Source organism: Puntigrus tetrazona, chromosome 4, assembly GCF_018831695.1.
Source record: "Puntigrus tetrazona isolate hp1 chromosome 4, ASM1883169v1, whole genome shotgun sequence".
Lineage (NCBI taxonomy): Eukaryota > Metazoa > Chordata > Actinopteri > Cypriniformes > Cyprinidae > Puntigrus > Puntigrus tetrazona.
The window spans coordinates 8,418,000-8,437,033 of NC_056702.1; the positions used below are offsets into that span (position 1 = coordinate 8,418,000).

Below are 19,034 nucleotides of genomic sequence, written 5' to 3' on the forward strand. Positions count from 1 at the left end.
CCGGGAACGGGGCATCACCACTCCTCTTCTGCTTCCTGCTCCCTTTTTATCTGGGGAGAGGAGTGAGGCTGAAGAATTTCTTGACTGCTCGGCACCTCCTCTTTCTCAAGGTCGCCATCTTCCTCTTCTTCCTCCTCCTCCTCCTCCTCTTCTTCCTCCTGCTCTTGCTCCTGTTTCTTCTGACAGCAGGGCTTGAAGAGATGAGGGTCGATCAAAACCTCCCCAAAGCGACCTTTGTAGATGATGCCACAGCATACCCGCTGCCTAGAGAGATGTGTTCATTCAATTCATGTCAAGTGCACTTTTTACGATACAAATCATTGCAAAGCAGCATTACAGGAAATTAAATTTCTACAATATGTATCTGTGTTGTGTGTGGGTGATGCATGCATGCGCGCGTGTATGTATATGTATATGTATATGTATATATATATATATATATATATATATATATATATATATATATATATATATATATATATATATATATATATATATATATATATATATATATATATATATATATGTGTATATGTGTGTGTGTATATATATATATATATATATATATATATGCATGTGTGTATGTGTGTGTGTGTGTATATATGTATACACACATATACTGTATATACATATATACACATACTGTATATACATATATACACATATCTATATATATATACTGTATATACACATATATATACACATACATATATACATATACATATACACATACATATACACATACATATACATATGAAGAACATTATGTATTTAACTAATGGCAAAAATCTATACAAAATAATACCTTTTCCAGTATGTCAGGTCCAAGAAGGAAAAGACTGGAGAGCGGGCGGAGCCAGGAGTCAACTCAGAGTCAGAGCCTTCGTCTGATTGGTTACTGTAGCTGGGAGACTGGGCAGGGCTGGCGCTGGAGGTGGTGCTGTGAGCGTCTGAATCTGTTAAATGAACACATGTCGGCAAGTTATGTCAAAAAAAAAACTGTTTAATAAAGAATGCGTTCAAAAATGTCACGTTTTTGTAAAAGTGTGCTCACTGTGTCTCTTGAGTTCTTTCTGGACTCTGCTGAGCTGGTTCGGTCGGATCCGTCTGGACAGGGATTTGACCTTCTTTGACTTCACTGTAGTTTTCAGGCTGGGTCCCCCTCGAGCATCAACCACCTGAAAACAATTCACAACAGCACTCCTAAGACTATGTACATGCATGCATTTATTTATCGTCATAATTGATTTATTGATTTTATATTAGTTCTAATCAAAACAATGTCGTTTTAAAGCATTATATTACATCGGAATAGATCTGGTTTAAAATATTTTTAATTTATCGTCACATAACGCGATGCAATTCCCAAAACACAAGTGAATATAATTTTATTTATTTAGTTTGTAACCGTTATGATATAAATTATATGAAACTGGTAAGATTCATAACTGTTTCTCACAAAGTTTGCATTATTAATTCTGTTATTTTTCTTTATTACTATGAAGCTGCTTTGAAAACTTATTTTATTATGAAGTGCTGTATAGACTATTTATTACTATATTATATAATATCAGATTTATAACCATTTTACAAGCCATATAAAAATTACGTTACAAAAAAAAAAAAACTATTTTTATCCATTATTTCAGAATTCTCTATTTTTCTCATTACCTTTTACATCAACTTCAACCAGTAGCAATACAGCGAGCCAAAACACGATTACATTATTGTTTATATCATATGAACTAGCTTAGAATTTGACAAAATAGAAAGCGGTGACTACTACCATGTAATATCAAGTAGCTCGTTATTACTAATACCATTGCATCTGTTAAAATATACATTTGTGCATGCATAATATTGTTGAAATAAGCGTTATTCTGAGAATGTTTGCTTCTCAGTTCCTCCTCATCTACTTGGACATCTCAGGGCATACGGCATGCAGCGCTGAAAAGGAGCTGGGAGAATCCGGCAGAGCTTACGTGATTCCAGTTCTTCTTGGAGCCGACGGGAAGCTTCTTCCAGCGTTTCACCAGCAGAACACAAGCGTTGCAGATTTCTCCAGAGCGAGTCTCGCCTAAACTGCAGAAGCATACCATCGTAATAAGACAACGCGTATGGAAAACATAGTTGCAAAAAAAGAAAACTTTACATCCCCCATATGAGGGACACATCATACGATGCTGTGCTAACTGCAATTAAACAAGGCGGAGGTTAATATCATGTTGTTACAAAGGAAGCGCGAGCACATAATAGATACCCGAAGCAGCTCTGAAAGTCTCTCTCATAGCGCTTGCTGTCAGTGAAACGAGAGCTGGAGGACTTGGCCCTGCAGATGCAGCATCCATCAAGGCTGCGGTACATCTTCGGCTTATGAAAGCCAAACATCTGTAACGCACAGGTAAGACAAGTAAAACACAACTGGAACATGATCAGCAAAAACAAAAAAAAAAAAACCCACTGCACTATAGTTACAAACAACTGAAGTAACTCACCTATAGGACTTTTGATTATCAAAGTTGAAATGTTTTTAAATGCTCAATATTTGAGCATACACTGTTTTTTTTACTTAATTGTAAAATATCAGGCAGCAAATATCCACTTTTTTCAATACTGATAATCATAAGACTTAAGAAGTTTCAATTTAGACATGTCTTGAAGGATGAACTGAAGCAACAGCTACTAAAAATTTCAGCTTTGACGTCACGGGAAAAGTGCATTATACATTTTTTATAATATTTAAGAATATTAAATGTTCTTTTAAGTATTTTTATTAAAATATATGCAGGCCTGTTAAGCACAAGAGACTTCATTATTATTATTATTATTATTCCAAACTTTTGTTTAATTAGTGTATGCATGTGTATAACACCTATATTACTAATAATTGGTCAAGTCAGGAGGAAATAATGGTTAAATTTACACCAATTAATGGGAAAATAAAAAATGAGACCGCAGGAAAAAAATTATTATATCAGAGTATTTTCACAGGCTGATTGCTCTACATGCATGTTATATATGTGTGTACATTTATATACAATAATATTTATAACACGTGTTAAATGTATTACTTAATACATGTATACGTATATGACTATTAATAGATGGTGTTAGAGAGAGGGAGAGAGAGATGAGATGTGTGTTATCGGTCATCATCGCGTCTGTGGGATAAGAGCTTAACGCGCTGAGTGCTCGGTCTTATATAACCTCGGTGCTGATGGAGCCGGACACCGGTGGCCTCGCGCATCGACGCTGATCGGTGACAGCATGGTGACTTGGCGAGGCGTCAAATTCATGCATTATAACTGGGTCATCTGTCCGACGTCTATCTAAAGCCTCTGCGTTTTTTTTTTTTTACTTAAATATGCACATTAATATTTAAAATCACATTTCTAAAACTGTACACTGTACAGTGCAAGCGCGCGCGTTGAACCGGCGCTTGACGCAATTCAAACATGGCAACGCGTTTTTGAGAGGAGAGGAGGGGCAGAAAATGGGGGCAAGAAAGTAATGCGACGCCGTTACGGAAACCGCGACCAAAAGCGCCATCAACGCGCCTGAGCGTGCCGCCCGAAGTTGTCCAGATAACATAACGCGCGCGCTAAGAACGTTTCGCGGCGTTTAAACGCACCCTCGTCCGCGCACTGCAGAGAAACGGCGCGCGTGTCCCGCCGTATTCACCGCCCACCAGCTCGCGCGGAAGCATGGCGCGCCACACGGCATCTTTAAACGCGCGCATTCGGCGCGTTTCGGCCGAAAACGGCTCCCGCCCGGTGCGAGCGGCTCTCCGGCGCGCTTTCTTTGACGCAAGCGGTGGTCGGGGGAGAGAGACGGGCGAATTTAACCGAAGCGCTCGTCCGCCGCTCTTTGTTTTCCGCGCGACTCTGCGTCAGTGGCTCGTGCGACTCCATGCTTCGCGCTCGAGACTGTAAACACATGCTGCCCGCGCAACAACTTCGCCCAAGAGCGCAGAGCCCAGCAAAACACGTATCTGCAATTTGCACGGGATAAATACAGCACTTTTAAGCGGCCCGGCAGGACGCTAAAAATAAAATATCGATTTTATCAGCTCCGCGTTTAAATGCGTCAGCGACACCGCCTCCGTCGCGCACGAAACGAGTCTCTTAACAGCGGCGCGGCTTTGATCGTTACATAAACGTTGAACTTCTCGAGTCAAGCGAAGCAGAAGTTCGGAAACGCTGATGAGCTTGTGAAAATGCGGGTTTGTTTTGAAAGCACACCCACCAACAGCGGAGTGGAGACCACACGCAGTTCAGCATCGCGAGTTCAAAGCGGCGAAGCTGGTTTTCGGCGCACGCGTTCCGCACAAATAAACGAGAACGCACGTCCCCCGTTACGCTTTTTGCATCCGTTTTTGCGTTACGCCTGCGCTGACAAGCGCGACAGGAGTCGATTCAGGCTCCAAGCGAATGGATTGTGTAGCCGAACGCTCAACAGCGATCCTCGGCAAAAGGATGCGAGCGCCCTAAAACGTGATGCGCCGCAGCCTCCTCAAGTGTAAACACTAAACTTATCGCACGCTTTCACGCTCGAGCGAAAACGCGAAACAACCCGGGCAAGCTTCAAAAGTGACCCTAACGCTAACGCGACAGCTTTCAGCCGCGCATCGCGCTGTCACACAACTTCTTAAGGGGGGCCTTTTCGAAAGGCGAACGTAACCTCTCCTGCGCGCGCCTGAACTGTTAAGTTACTTTTAAGAGAAAGCTCCTTTTTTTCTTACCTCGACTTGGAGCAGTTGGAGTCGAACCTCACAGCGAAATCCGAGAGTTACAGGCGTTACTCATTTAACAATGCGCCACTCGTTACTGTCTCACTTTCTGTCTGAGTGTAGTAAAATGTTTGCGCGTGCGCCGAGCCCCATCCACCATTTTCTGAATTTCTTCAATCAACCTCATTTGCATACGCGGCTGACGTTCGACTGCGTCTGCATTCTATTGCCCATATAAGGAAGAGAAAATTACGCGGGAAACGTGGGCGGGTCCGGTTGCTAGGGCAGCAGCCAGTGCGCTGCGACCCCGGTGGGCGGAGTTACGCTCTACTACTACGAGGACGGCAGATGTCTGAACAAACGCGGCACATCCTTCCTCCTCGGTCCCGCGGCCGTCAGCCATGAGCACGTGTCGCCAGCCCTTTCCTCGGCGCTTCGTCGCGAAAAGAGTTCAGAAGAGCTCCGCAGAGCAGATCAAATAGGCTGAACGAGCCGAAAGACAGGAGAGTTTGTAAATGTGACATTTTTAACCAAAACACGCAGGGTTCGCGGCAAAAACGTTCAATTATATCAAGCTGTCGTATTCGTAGGGAAATCTGGGAAGTGTAAATCGAAGTGTTTTTTTCCTCCTCAGTGAAAATCGAGCTACATAAACTAAAATATTTCAAATTAGCTAGTGCTTTTGTTTTACCACTATATTGGATCATACACACACACACACTATATATATATATATATATATATATATATATACACACACAATATATATATATATATTTATTGTGTGTGTGTATATATATATTTAAAAATTGTGCATTCATTTATTATAATCAAGTTAACTTATTTCAACTTTACATTCAATCAAAACATTCTGTCTGGAATAAAGTGCCTCTAATTTCATTTTGCAGATACCATTTGTTTTATTTTAAAAATGGAGACGATAATACTACAGTAAAGTAAACGCACAGTAAGATATTAGGTGCAAACATGATCCATTTAGGTACTAATAAGTAGACAAAGTAATGTAGCCTATTTTAATATGCACAATTATAGGTAAACAAAGTGAAGAATAAAACTAAAATGGTACTGGCCCATTGACAGATGATGTTGCTTTTTTATGAATGAATGAACAAGCTCATTTGTAATGGCTAAATGTTCGTTTTTTGCAACACTCCCCAATCTCAGGTACACTTTGACGGATGCCATCAGCATGTCCCTAAACTAAAAATAATGTCCCCTGAACAATGACTCTTCACAGAGGAATGCCCTCTGGGACCCGGGCGCTGTCCTGGAATACCGTGCATGCCTACCCCGTGTTGAAATAATGTCCCGTCTGCACACAAGTAGTTCAGAGAAGACACAGACATGGATGAACGGAGCAATTTTAATGAGTTGCTTCACAAATATAAACATGGAGGAACCCACTCGTTTTCATACAGATTTTTTAGAATATGATCGACGTGTAGGAGGAAAAAAAACCCCAAAAAACACAGAACGAGGCAAGATCTAGAAGAGGAACGAATTGATTTACAGCAACAGTACTTCTCCGAGATCTAAAACGTGTGGCATGCACCAGCACCGCAAACAAGGCTTCCTCGTCCCTCCAGGGAGACCAGTCTCTGAAATTTCAGCAACTTTTCTGGGGACTAAAATAAAGTCGTCTTTTACACAAGGCGGACGTCCCACACTACACAAAGCCTGAAAGCAGAGTTACTAAAATAAATAGATGATACAGTGTCAGCTTACTGCGGAATTTATCCCAAATCAACCAGTGTCACGAAAGCATCACCCCAAAATAAATACACAGAAATGATCCGCTGCATAAAAAAAAAAAAAAAAAAGAGAGAAAGAAATAAAAATACACAGGTTGATGCGCTACACGGGTATTAGATTAAATGCTCAGAGTCTTAAAAACCAAAACTTAAGTAACATTAAGAGATTTCAAGCGGTTATTCGGTCCTGTAAAAAAAAGGATTCTGGATTAAAACCGATGCATAAAAGAACAAACAAAGAGTGATTTCAGGACAATACTTATTAATTTCAAAGCAATGTGCAAGTACTGCAGTAATCAAACATAGTTTTACAAAGTAACCGCTGCGTTTAGACCTTCGGTTAGTGGTGAATACTAGGCTTCACCCACACTTTAGACTTAAAGCACCCCACGAGTGGTGTAATTAATATATTTGAGAGATTTCAACTTTGACTACATAAACAAACAAAAAAGATCTGAAACAGGCCCGTTATTGCTTTAAGATGATTTTCAGTGTTTCTTTCTTTAAAAAAAAAATCAATCATGATACTCAAGTATCTAAGTATGAAGTTAATACTCATTGGCAAAATAAACATCTTTCCAACTGTTAAGCCACACACACACACACACACACACACACACACATTACTATCACACATCTTGTAACATACAATGATTCACATCTTGTTGGAATGTCCTTTTCCTGTGAAAATTTATTTGTCAGGCTTTTAACCAGGAGACTGCTTCAATTTGACAATTTCGGACGATACGATGGTTATTCCTTCAGCCAATCAGAACGCCGACAGCAACCCGTCGTCATAAACGATTCACGTCCGGGTTCCTCAAGTGTACTTATTTTGCCTGGTCAATGCGCACCAAGGCTCCCGCATCCCGGCATGCTCTGCAAAAAAACAGTGCTTTCTAAAAGAGGGCGCGCGATCTGAAGCAGAAAACGCTAGCGGAAACGACCACAGGTTTGAAAGCGAATCCACGGGGAGGGGAGGAGAGGGGGGAACGCTTGTCTTCTGGAAGAAATCCACTAACGCTTTCGACTAGAAAGAGCAGAACTCCAAATACTGCTACAAAACACACTTCTGAGTTCATTTCTTTGGGGGAGAAAGTCCTCGGTCCTTTCGGTTCTCGTAGAGCCGCTTTGGCCCCGAGGGCGGCGGCAGAGACGGGGAGCGGTCCGAAGCTGCGTTACAGCTCCACGCTTTTAGTCAGAGAGCTCTCCAGCGTGATGGGGAAGTCGTGGAGCGTCTCCAGAACTGCGATGAGAGAGCTGACGGTGAGCTTGTCTCGCAGCAACGCGCTCTCCTCGTACATGCGCGTGACGACGGGGCACTCGGCCAGCACCGGGAGCCACTGCGGAAACACTCGGTCCCTGGGAGAGCGGGAGACACGTGCGGACAACTGTAAACGAGTCCCGTTTATCGAAAAAACAACATGCTTTGAGGAGCGTGTGTATGTGCGCTCTCACCTCGCCCCGAGACAAACTAGCAGCTGGAACTTGCCATCCTTGCCAATGTTGCGTGGCATGTTGTTAACGGCGTTGACGTATCGACAGAACGATTCGCTATTCAGACCTGGAGGCTCCGGGGTTTCTTGCAGGTCCCCGATCTGATCTGCATTCTCCATAAATGCTACCGTTCTCTCTGTGCAACACACAGACATGGGAACTCCGTTATATCACATTAGCAATACATTTAAGATATTTTAAGCAACATATAATAATAGAGATAATTTTGTATTATAAAAACAAAGTTTTTTTTTTTTTTTTTTTACACCCTTCAATATTTAAATATAAATCGCACAGTCACAGTAAAGACTTGTAATCGTTAGGGAAGATTTCTATATTTTAAAAAAAAAACAATGTGCTTTTTAGGTTTTTGTTCATCAAAACAATCCTAAAAAGTATGATAGGTTTCAATAAAATAATAAGCAGCACAATTGTTTTCCAATTGACGATAAATCAGAATAATTTTTAAAGGATCATGCGACGCCGAGGACTGTAGTAATGACAAAAATTCTGCTTTGCATTACAAAAAAGAAATTATATTTTAAAGTATATTAAAACACCTATTACAATTTGCAGTATTTCACATTAACGTTATTTTACTTTAAGCATTTTTGATCAATTTTGAGTTCATTTTCAAAAACCTCAATTTTAAATTCAAAAAACATTATGTATTCCAATTAATTTCAAATCGAACAGCAGCTGGGTTATTTTAATTCCGTTAAACAAAGCTAACTAACACCAAAAAACACACGGTGATAATGAACAAGCGCGATTTTTGAAATAAGCGTGTTATCGGTTCATAAGTTTTATTTATAAATAAATAAATTCTATATAATAACAGCTTTAAACCACAGATATCGACACAAACACGCTAAATGAGCTAGATCTACATGACCTTTCCTTTTTGTCTCCTGCGGTCACAGGGAAACATTTAATAAGCTAAGCTTACCGTAGAAGTCCCACACGAAGACGTTTTTCTGAAAGATCCGAGCGGAGCGGAATCCATGATGGAAGAACTGCTCCAGTGCCCACACAAGACCACCTTCTCCACACAGCAGGACTGTAAGACTGCCCCTCTGAAAGACAGACGAGCCTTCAGATCACAAATGCAAGGGAAACGACAACAATAATAATCATGCGTGGGCATTTCATACCTCTTTTTCTGGTTTGTGGAAATGCTTTATAATATTGTTGACTGCTTCACCGATGGATTCCTGGATCTGTACAGTTGTTGGTTCTGTAGAGAGAAGAGTTGCACAGATTTAACACAAATACTAACAATATTTTATGCCTAAAAAGGAATACTAATTAACTAATTAACATTAATTCTAATTTAAAAGTAGCTTTGAATGCACATAAGACATCGTATACAGTAGGCTAATGAAGCCGATTTATAAGGAAAGTGTGCATCGTTTTCATAAATCCCATCACTAGACACTTTATTTAAAAAAAAAAAAAAAAAGTTAAATAATAATAATAGCGTCCGTCTACTAATAGAATAGAATGTCACCGATCAAGAATGTTGTTTGTGCAATGCCACATTTTTACCACTAGGTGTCAGTGCACGTCCAAGATGACCCCCAGCACAAGAAAAATGACCGCTTTAAGCCGCTTACTGTTTCCACGGCCTGTGAGTGAAGTGATGCTGATTCGTCGGATCTGGGAAGGCGACCGCTGAAGGGGCGGAGTCTTAGACCCTCTTCCTCCGTCGTCGTCGCTGCACGGAACTACAAATTCACCAATCAGCACCCGCTCCAGACTGCCATCGTCCACGCCCTTCCCCAGCCACCTGCCGCACGGGAACCTGGGGAGCAGAATGAGTGAATAACAAGAAAACCATAAAAGGAGCGGGACGAACGGCAGGGGGCTGAAGTGGGCCGTACTTGTACGTGTGGCCGGTGATCTCGTTGCGGACCATGACACAATCCACCAGCCACTTGGCGAGCAAGCCGGAATTATCATGACCCAGCTGCACTGTTGTCAACTTCCCGAGGTTCTGACACTGTAAGACACGCACGCAGAAGAGATAAAGGCAACCGTGTCAGAGGCAATAACTGACAATAACAAGCCGTGTGAGAACCGAGCAGAGGAAAGACACCAAGATAGAGAGCGTGTACAGCACACTACGGTTGCATTAGACCAACCCACGGCTCTAAACACATCTGACTAAATGCAAGTCTACAGACACGGTCCGAAATAAACACTCTAAGCTCCGAAGGATGACTCTTTTAGTGAGTAAATGTATAAAATTTGGTGCAAGATTTAAAGCTAAACCAACAGCCCAAAGGAGAAGAGGAGGAGATCTCTGGAGAGAAGTAGAAAAATGGATAGATGGATGAATGGAGAGAGAGAGAGAGAGGGATGTGCACCTAACCTTGAAGGCGATGGAGATGTGCGTGTGAGGCCTAAAGGCAGACTGCGAGAGGACACAGAATGAGTTAGAACATGATGGGTGATTGACAGCAAGACAAATGGCAGTGATTGGTTGTACGGGGCTTAAAGTTACAGATTCGTGGAAGTGCATAAATAAAGAGGTTTTGATCACTGATGCGCGAATCACCGTTTCAGTTTGGGGAGAAAAAAAGATGTAATCTGGGCATCAAGAGATTCATTTTAGAAGTGAGGGAACGCTTAGTATGTTCAAAGGCCAAAGCGAGGCACATATCACAGCAGTTTTTATGTTAATGTACTCTACCTGCTTAAAGGAAAGGTTTATTTTATGACTATTTAGAATACTCTGCAAAAATGTTATTAATTTGAATAATAATGTTAATTATATTTCCTCAATTCATAATATCATACTGCAGATTGTAAATAACTAAAACTGCACACTTTAATGGTAGTATGCGTTGCACTGCCTTTAAGTTTTCCTTTTTAAATTTGTACATTTGCAAATAAAAGTCACAATATTACAGTATATTGTATTTACTCCACAATACTTTTTTGATGAATTAGAAATCATGAGGAAAAAAAACACTTAAAATATTACTAAATAAGCTCTCTGTTATCATGAGATTAATATTTTTTTTTGTTCATCTTTATTTCTGTCATTCCCATAAATACTCTCGGTCACAGACGTTTAAAAGACCTGCAGGCACACTGGATTCTGCGGATGACAGGATGGACGATTGTTTCAGTCCCACAGGAAAACAAACCGTGACTCTCAAAATAAAGTGCTGTGTCGGTTTCGGGGCGTGATCTCACGTCACTCACATCAAACGTCATTTCCAGGACGTTCTTGGTGATCTGCAGGATGCCGGAGTCTCCCAGCTCACCGGACACACACAGCCAGGGGTTGGACGTGGTCATTGCGTTACTAAGCTTCTTGATGGGGATGATAACGGCCCTGTATGGAATCACTTAGGATGCAAAAACAAACAAAAAGTGTAATAAACACAGCATTATAGAAGAAATGTAGAAGTTGCAATGCATAAATACGCATTTTTCATGCCTCGGTCAGTCAATCTATCAATTCATCACATATCTTAAAATCAATATTAAATTCTGGATATGTTTGGTGTACATTAATGTACATTGTATGGGTCAAAATGATCGATTTTGCTTTAATGGCAAAAAATAATTAGGGTATCAAGTAAAATTTTGTATCCTCAGATCTCGATATTCAATACGACCCTACCATAATAAACCATACATCAGTGTAATAGGCGTTTATTAAGCTTTCAAATTATGTATATATCTACATTTCCAAAAAATGTACACTTAAGTGGGTCACATATATTACTAAATATTCAAGATATGGAGTAACAAATGTAAAAATGCAGATACAGCCCTGTTTTGCATATCTCTACGCCTGTGCGTCTCTATTTCTGTGGGACGTACTTATGGTGGTGAAGACGCTGGTAAAGCAGAAGTAGTCCACGGCATTCAGGCTCAGGAGATGAAAGAGAAACTGCTCTTTTTCCTCTTCGCAGCGCAAGAAGGCGTAACGCTTGTACAGCTTCCTGTGGGAACGTCGCATACTTAGTAACAGGTGCACTTGCTTGAATTGGTTTAGCATGCGCGTGCCTGTTTGCGTCACTCACAAATGTGAGCAATTAGCGTGTTTTTCGGTGTGCGTGTGCGACTCTGAAAGCCTGCAGGTGTGTGTGAGAGAGTGTAGATGGGACTGTGGATGCGTGTTAAGCATCGTACGTACTTGGTTAAGGCCTGGTTAGACAGCAGCTGTTTGAGATGCTGGGAAAGTAGTTTTTTCTCCAGAGACAGACGGATCCAGGCACGTGCTCGACCTACATCGGTTTTAATCTCTCCCATGCTCTGGATGTGTCTGAGAAGTCGAAAGAGAAGGAATGATGAAGAAAGACAGAGCGTCTAAAGCAATAATGCAAGTCGCTGTATGTGGGTCGAAGAGGCTGCGAGCAATGCAGATCACTTTTTTTAAAAACATCAAACTGAATTATACAACCAAAAGAAAGTAATACGCACTACGGTATACAACAATTAACTGCCCTGAGGCAATAAACGCACCTCATGTCCTGTATGACGGATACACGTAATGCAGGGAGACCAACACTGGACTCTGGCTTCCGCTTTTCCTGGCCATTAGACACTGCAGAGCAAAAAGCAAACTGGTTTTAGCACTTTTAGGAGAAAAGAAAATCACCATTTTAAGTGCCTTCTTGAGGAACAGTTAGCATGCTTAGCATACAGAAGTGTTGCTAAGCGGTGAAACAAAGCCTGGACATACCGGACATGAACATAAACCCTATCAACTATACAAACTGAATGGCAAAACGAGATTTAAAACACAATTCAAGTATATATATCCACAATATGAAGCGCTAATGCTAAAGGTTAGCATTCACGCTTGCAAATCATTATCAAGCACACAAAGCATGACAAGTACTTGATCGAATCCCGCTTTAATCGCTTTTTTATAGAATTACATATGAAAAATGTCTCAAAGTTTAGCATTTTGGCTTTACTTAACTGAGTGCATCTAACTGTGCGCCAAATGACAATTTATGTTACGCGAGATGAACCTCAACCAAGCGCAGCCCTACAGAAACGAACAGTTACTTGAGTAGAGTCGTTTCCCGTCTTGAGAAAGCATTTTACCTGGAGACTCTGACAGCTGTTCGTTCTTCTCTTCTCTCGTCTGGTAGTGCAACAAATGAGACCACAGCGCAGACTTCCCCTACGAAGCAGGATAACAGCACACAGCGATTCCCACGGTTAGGTTGTGTGTGTTTACGACGCGACGCGCATTTCCATTTATTTGCGTCTCACCTGTTTGACCTGTAGGCCGTGGCTCCATATTCTCTCCAGCAGGTCACACAGACTGGCTATGAGCGTGTTCTCCTCCAGGCCCGTGATGTTCGCCTCTCCGTGTCCCAGTTCCACAGCCTCTCTGCCCATTTTCTCCACCAACATGCGCTTGGTCTGAACGTCCATTGATACAACATTAAAAACAACACACCAGACATTTCCATTGTGATTGAGTCTTTGGTCTTTAATGCAGTAGACGAGTGGGTCAGACTAGTAATTATGTTTGTACTCAGAACCCGGTTCCCACACTTCTTGACCAATGCATTCGGTCTGATCTGTCCATTGGTTCATGATTACGGATATTAAATTCATTACATGAAGATTCCTGGAGCAGATTTCCAGTGGTATTGCATGATAGGCAACAAGCTTTTAAATTAATAAATGCACATTGTACTTAGTTTACAGTCTGATGTTATGAATAGTGACTTAAATTAAATTCTACTCTACAAAAAAAAACATGTCTAGCCGAGGAACTATTTTAAAGTACAGAAAACATTTAATTTTAAATACAAAGTCATTATTAATGTCTGTGCCCTAAAATATTCTGCTGAGAGTCACTTGCAACAGATTGATGCCATGCTTGCATTCAATTAAATATTTGAGAGCACAGAACATTTTTATATGTAATATAATTTCATAGTAATTTTCAAAATTGTACTGATTTATTTGACTTTTAAGGGACAAAAAAAATAAGTGAATAAATGAATAATTATCACACTTTAAGCAACGCTTAAAAAGTGTTAAAAATTCTTGTCAATATAACAAGTCAAATATTTTTTTTCCATGTCTTGGCCCATAAACAACAAATTTTGTCACTAAAAAAATTATTTAGGTTTTTTATTTAACAATATTTAATAATTTCATAATTTATTTAGGTATCGTAATATTAAAATAAAAATAATCAAAAATGGATATTCATTTGAAGATTTGCTAAAATTAATGACTTGCCAAAAAATTTTTCTTCATGTCTTGGCCCATAAACAACAAATTTGGTCATTAAAAAATTATTTTTTTATTTATTTAGGTAGGTATCATAATATTACAATAAAAAAAAAAAAAAAAAAAAAAAAAAAATCAAAAATGGATATTCATTTGAAGATTCGCTAAAATTAATGACTTAAATGTTCAACAGTGTTTTGAAAGAACACTATATATGAATATGAAAAGCTTAAAATTGGCATATATATTTAAATGGCCTCTCAAATGCCAATTTTCATCTCAATGCCAATAAGTAATTAAATAAATACTTCTCCAATATCGACTTAAAACCAACAATTTTTCACCTTGTTAAAACACACTCGCGCACACACACACAAATACATCCATCTGTGCATACGAAACTCATCCTGACCTTCATTTTGCATTCTTTCAGTAAACCCTCCACAAACTTCCAGTTGGTCTGAGCGATGACGGCAGGGGAGAGGTCCGATAGTTTGGGTTGCCTCAGGTTCTTCCCCAGGTTACGGGCCTCCTGCATGTACTTCTACACCGACAGACCAGGACACAAAGACATTTAAAAAGGTTTAATAAGCCCTGCTTTCTTTACAGAAAAACAAGATCAGTTGGGCTACAACAGGGGGTTGATTATAAAGCAGAGGGTTTTATGATCGCTGAGTGACTGGGTCGGTAAGCGCTCAACTACTCAAACTCCGGCGTGTGGGAACATCCAGGGGCAGGACCGTGAGCGGCAGAGTTCAAAGGTCACTGTGCGTCTGAGGGGAGGGGCTTCGAGGGCTTCTGACATCTGGGAGGAGTTTGTTAAGGGAATGTTAGGAATGCTTTAAGTCGGTCACATAATGGCAGGCCTCCACATACCAGACAGCAGGCCGAGAAGGACTTTTTAGGCGGTTTAATAGGTGGGGGTGGCGCCTTATCCCACTCCCAGAAAGCCATAGAGTTCTGCAGGAGCAAACACCCCTCCACCTGCCGTGAGGTGGTACGGCCCGCACAGCAGACAAACACACACAGAGACCATGAAGAAACAATAGAAAAGGAAATAAAAAGCAGCATGCACATGAACGCAAGAAAGACCAGCTAGAAGACCAACTCAGAAGTAAAAGGAAAATGGAGACAAATGATACAAAAAATAAAAACACTAAAACCTTAAGAGGCCTTTGCATTAGGCAGGGTTTCATCAGGGACCATTTGCAAGTCAAATTTCATGTAAATCACTTACAGCCCTGAAGACCACTGATGTGATTCAGACATCAAGAATCTGCCATTTATGGAGAATTACTGTTCATTATCATAATTATCATTTTCATCACTAAAAAACGGAGTCAAATTCTGGACCCGAGTCGCACCGACCCTTGACTTGTTTGTGACACGGCAATATTTAATTCCTGTACAAATCATTCTTTTGTAAAATCAGCCAGCCAACCTGATTCACAAAACTCTCCCATTATTAATTCAGAGATTCTGTTATAATGGTTGTTGCTCATTTATCAGTAAATAACAACTTGCACAGTATATGGGTGATTTTAGTTTCGTAATTTTAAAATTATTTATGAACCAGGATTATTTTCTTTTTCAGATTTAATTTACATTATTATAAATTCTGTTGTGTGCTTTTGTCAACGTCATCAATTTAAAAATAAATATATATATTTTTTTATTTCAGGTTTAGTAATTATAGTTTCTTCGGCAGCTAACTAAAATAAAAAAAAACAAATGAGCTTCCTTTTTTTTAAGCTTAATTCATCCAATATTTATATATGTTACTTCAGTTACTGAAATATTTTAGTTAACAAAAGAGCGACAGTTTCAGTTTTCAAAATATCTTCTGTTGTAAGTCTTACGGGTTTGGAACAACATAAGGATGAATAAAAGAATTATCATTTTTGGATAAGCTACTCTTTATTTACTTTGAGTTTCTGCCAACGATGTGGCTTTATCTACCATCTGACTAATAAGACCCTCGGAAGGCAGCAGTGTAAAAGAAACGGAGTACACAGAACAATATGAGAAGACAAAGAGAACGGAGGAGGAAGAAAGCTGCAGTCTTACCTCTTTGAGGTCATTGTCCAGCACAAGATGGTCGTTCTGCTGTCTGTGGCGGTCCACTCTGCGCTGAGTCGAGCACGTGCGATTAGACCACCTGATCACAGAGGGTTTCTCTTATTACATCATCTCATGAACACACGTTCATACAAGCTTTAAAGAGCGGTTTCTGACACAAAACAAGCAAAAGACTAACCGTTTCATTGGTTAACGGATGTCTAGTTTGACTAAAGACAGAAGAATCCGTCTCTCCGCTTTATAACTAATACAGACACTGAAGTGTGACATGGCCCACACCGAACGGTCAACCTCTCACAGCGGTGTCGTGACTCATAAAACCACTCACTTGTTGTTGGTAGGCCCTGAGGCGAGCACGTCAGCCTGGAGTTTGGGGAAGAAGCCCTGCTGGTATTTCCCCTGACCGATCTTCATATCCAGCAGGTGAGGATGGATGGCTGTGTGGTCGATCTTTCTCAGCCTCTGCTCTATGGCCTGGGCTGGAGAGGAGAAACACGGCTCCAGTGAGAGTGAGGTACATTAACAGAAAAATGTTGGAAAGTAAACCGTAATGAATGAGCAGATCTGCTCTTAATTAGATACACTCTGCGTGGGTTATTTATATTAGATTTCAGAATGCAGTTTTATAAATAATGACCCTCAGTCATGAAATCTGAGCGGGTGAACTTGTATTTCAAACTAATATAAATATTGGAAAAAAAATCCAAATATAAAATAATTTAAAAATAAGAATAATAATAAAACAAATAAAATGAATGAATGAATGAATGATCAAAGCAGAAACAATAAGTATTATTGTATTAAGAATGAGAATAAGAAAATATCATTTATTATTGCTGTGGTCATCAAACAGATTCTTATATAAAAACAATTTAGTAATAAAGAATTAGAATTATAAATAATAAACACAATATAATTGTATAACTATGAGTAGTGACTTAATAAAATAAAAATAAGAACTAAAAATAACGCACTAATAATTATTACTAAACAGCTACTGTTATTGTTACTGTTACTGATTAGTCTGAGTCAGTAGTCAGAATGAGAAAGCTTCCTGGCTTCTTTTCCAGAAATGGGAATAAATTCAAACCTCGTTTTCATACTCATCTCTTGCCTTAGCATTTTAATCAAGCACCTAACATCACAATCAACGTTAGGACTACCATAAGGCTTTTTTTTTTTTTTTTTTTTTTTTTTTTTTTTAACGCTGGGCGTCTTTTATAGGGCATCTGTGGGCAGCCGTCCATTTCAGAAGCACATTTTTTAAGCCGGAACGGCAGCATTTATCTTCCAATAGCGACCTTCTGCGTGACAAGAGGTTATTGACCTAACAATGGTGCCGAGGGCTCAGCGAGCAGACGCACACTCCACAATATTCAGCGCGCATACACGCAGGCTTCCCAAGACGACACAATACAGAGCCAGGCGCCCGTCCTTTTCTTTTCAGCATTTGGCAGCCTTTCGAAAGCGCTCCATTCATATGACTCATGTGAGGACGCACTCTTCAGTTCTTTCATTCTGCGCTCCTCTCCTCATTTTTCAACCACTTCTGACACTTCAACCACATCTCTCTTTCTCCCCCCCGTCTCCTCGGCCCCTCAGCAGCCCTCTTGAACTGTCACTCTCTATAATCGTCTGGGCACAATCAGCAGCTATTTTTTTTTCTATGGGCTTCATTAAAATTGAAATGCACAATTTGTAGTGACAGTGCAGTGACTGGGGAATAACCATCGTTTCAGGGAAAAAAAAAATAAAAAAAGTGATGAACGGTGCTCTACTGAGGCTGTGATTGCACACGAATCAGGCATAAAACGAGCAGGCTTTTTCAATGCAGCAGAACACAATGATTTCAGAATCTGTTTATAAACACAAAGAAGACCGAACACAGTATAAACCACCCATTAATTTCAAAGACATTTTAAAAAAAAAAAAAAAAAAAAAATTCTTTTTATTCTAGGATTATTTTAAGAATGCATTAAACTGACCAACAGTGACAGAAAGGATATTTATAATGTTAAAAAAACATTTCAGTTTCCAGAATATGCTGTTTTTTCAATAATAAGCCATTTTTCTATTGATAATTAATAATTATAGCGTGATTAATAATAATATTGAACCCCAAATCAACATATTGGAAGAATTTCTTACAGATAAAAAAAAAAAAAAAATGCATGTTTATATACATTTTAATTTTAAAAAGTCACCCATATTATTACACACCAATATTCTATACCGAATCTTATCTTTAATTAAGTTCCCCGATTTATTTATTTATTATAAATTTTTATTTAAATTGTACTGCATATTAAACATCACATACATTTTCTATAATAATTTCTATAGTTTCTATAATTAAGTCAATCTTAAAATGTTTCTTACCTGACTCTTTAAGGAAAGTGCATTTCTGGTAAACTGATGAGCGCAAGTTGGGAGCACGGACATTGTAGAGACGGGCTTTCTCAATGCGTCCGTCAAACACTCGAAGCAGGGGTTCTTTGTCCTCCCACTGAGAAATGATCTTGTTGTCGATGAAGGTGGCAAACATTTGCGTTTCGATGAAATGGGACAGGAAGGGCAAGTACGGTTCTGGCTGGTCGGAAAGGAACGAGGCCTGAAGAGAAAAATCAAATGAAAGGACTTGAATTAATTACAGATGAAAGCTTTGCTACAAGGCCAATACTAAAGTGCCCACAACAAACATATTAAGAATGTGTCTAACTAGTGCAGAACTA

At 39.7% G+C, this 19,034-nt stretch overlaps 2 protein-coding genes across 8 annotated transcripts in view; both read right to left on the reverse strand.

The window, feature by feature from the left end:
- The window catches only part of sinhcaf (SIN3-HDAC complex associated factor), a 7,613-nt gene extending 2,707 nt beyond the window's left edge, over positions 1-4,906 (reverse strand). Inside the window, exons 1-6 of one of the 3 annotated variants that reach the window (XM_043237106.1) lie at positions 4,742-4,906; positions 2,261-2,388; positions 1,983-2,082; positions 1,055-1,178; positions 806-956; positions 1-264 (exon numbers count right to left, since the gene is read on the reverse strand). The exon at positions 1-264 is cut by the window's left edge and continues 2,707 nt beyond it. In XM_043237106.1, coding sequence (XP_043093041.1) covers positions 15-264; positions 806-956; positions 1,055-1,178; positions 1,983-2,082; positions 2,261-2,388 — 753 coding nt within the window. In that variant the 5' untranslated portion in view covers positions 4,742-4,906 and the 3' untranslated portion in view covers positions 1-14. The other 2 variants (XM_043237108.1, XM_043237107.1) reach the window with 2 other exon arrangements.
- Positions 4,907-6,095: 1,189 nt separating this feature from the next.
- The window catches only part of dennd5b (DENN/MADD domain containing 5B), a 34,908-nt gene continuing 21,969 nt past the window's right edge, over positions 6,096-19,034 (reverse strand). For 2 of the 5 annotated variants that reach the window (XM_043236569.1, XM_043236567.1), the window contains 17 exons: positions 18,682-18,913; positions 16,631-16,781; positions 16,291-16,381; positions 14,636-14,767; positions 13,246-13,398; positions 13,075-13,153; positions 12,484-12,565; positions 12,155-12,283; positions 11,839-11,960; positions 11,212-11,357; positions 10,373-10,414; positions 9,882-10,000; positions 9,615-9,802; positions 9,153-9,235; positions 8,948-9,074; positions 7,960-8,134; positions 6,096-7,863 (listed from right to left, as the gene is read on the reverse strand). In XM_043236569.1, coding sequence (XP_043092504.1) covers positions 7,680-7,863; positions 7,960-8,134; positions 8,948-9,074; positions 9,153-9,235; positions 9,615-9,802; positions 9,882-10,000; positions 10,373-10,414; positions 11,212-11,357; positions 11,839-11,960; positions 12,155-12,283; positions 12,484-12,565; positions 13,075-13,153; positions 13,246-13,398; positions 14,636-14,767; positions 16,291-16,381; positions 16,631-16,781; positions 18,682-18,913 — 2,235 coding nt within the window. In that variant the 3' untranslated portion in view covers positions 6,096-7,679. Of the gene's footprint in view, positions 7,864-7,959; positions 8,135-8,947; positions 9,075-9,152; positions 9,236-9,614; positions 9,803-9,881; positions 10,001-10,372; positions 10,415-11,211; positions 11,358-11,838; positions 11,961-12,154; positions 12,284-12,483; positions 12,566-13,074; positions 13,154-13,245; positions 13,399-14,635; positions 14,768-15,099; positions 15,208-16,290; positions 16,382-16,630; positions 16,782-18,681; positions 18,914-19,034 lie in introns of all 5 variants that reach the window. The other 3 variants (XM_043236571.1, XM_043236568.1, XM_043236572.1) reach the window with 2 other exon arrangements.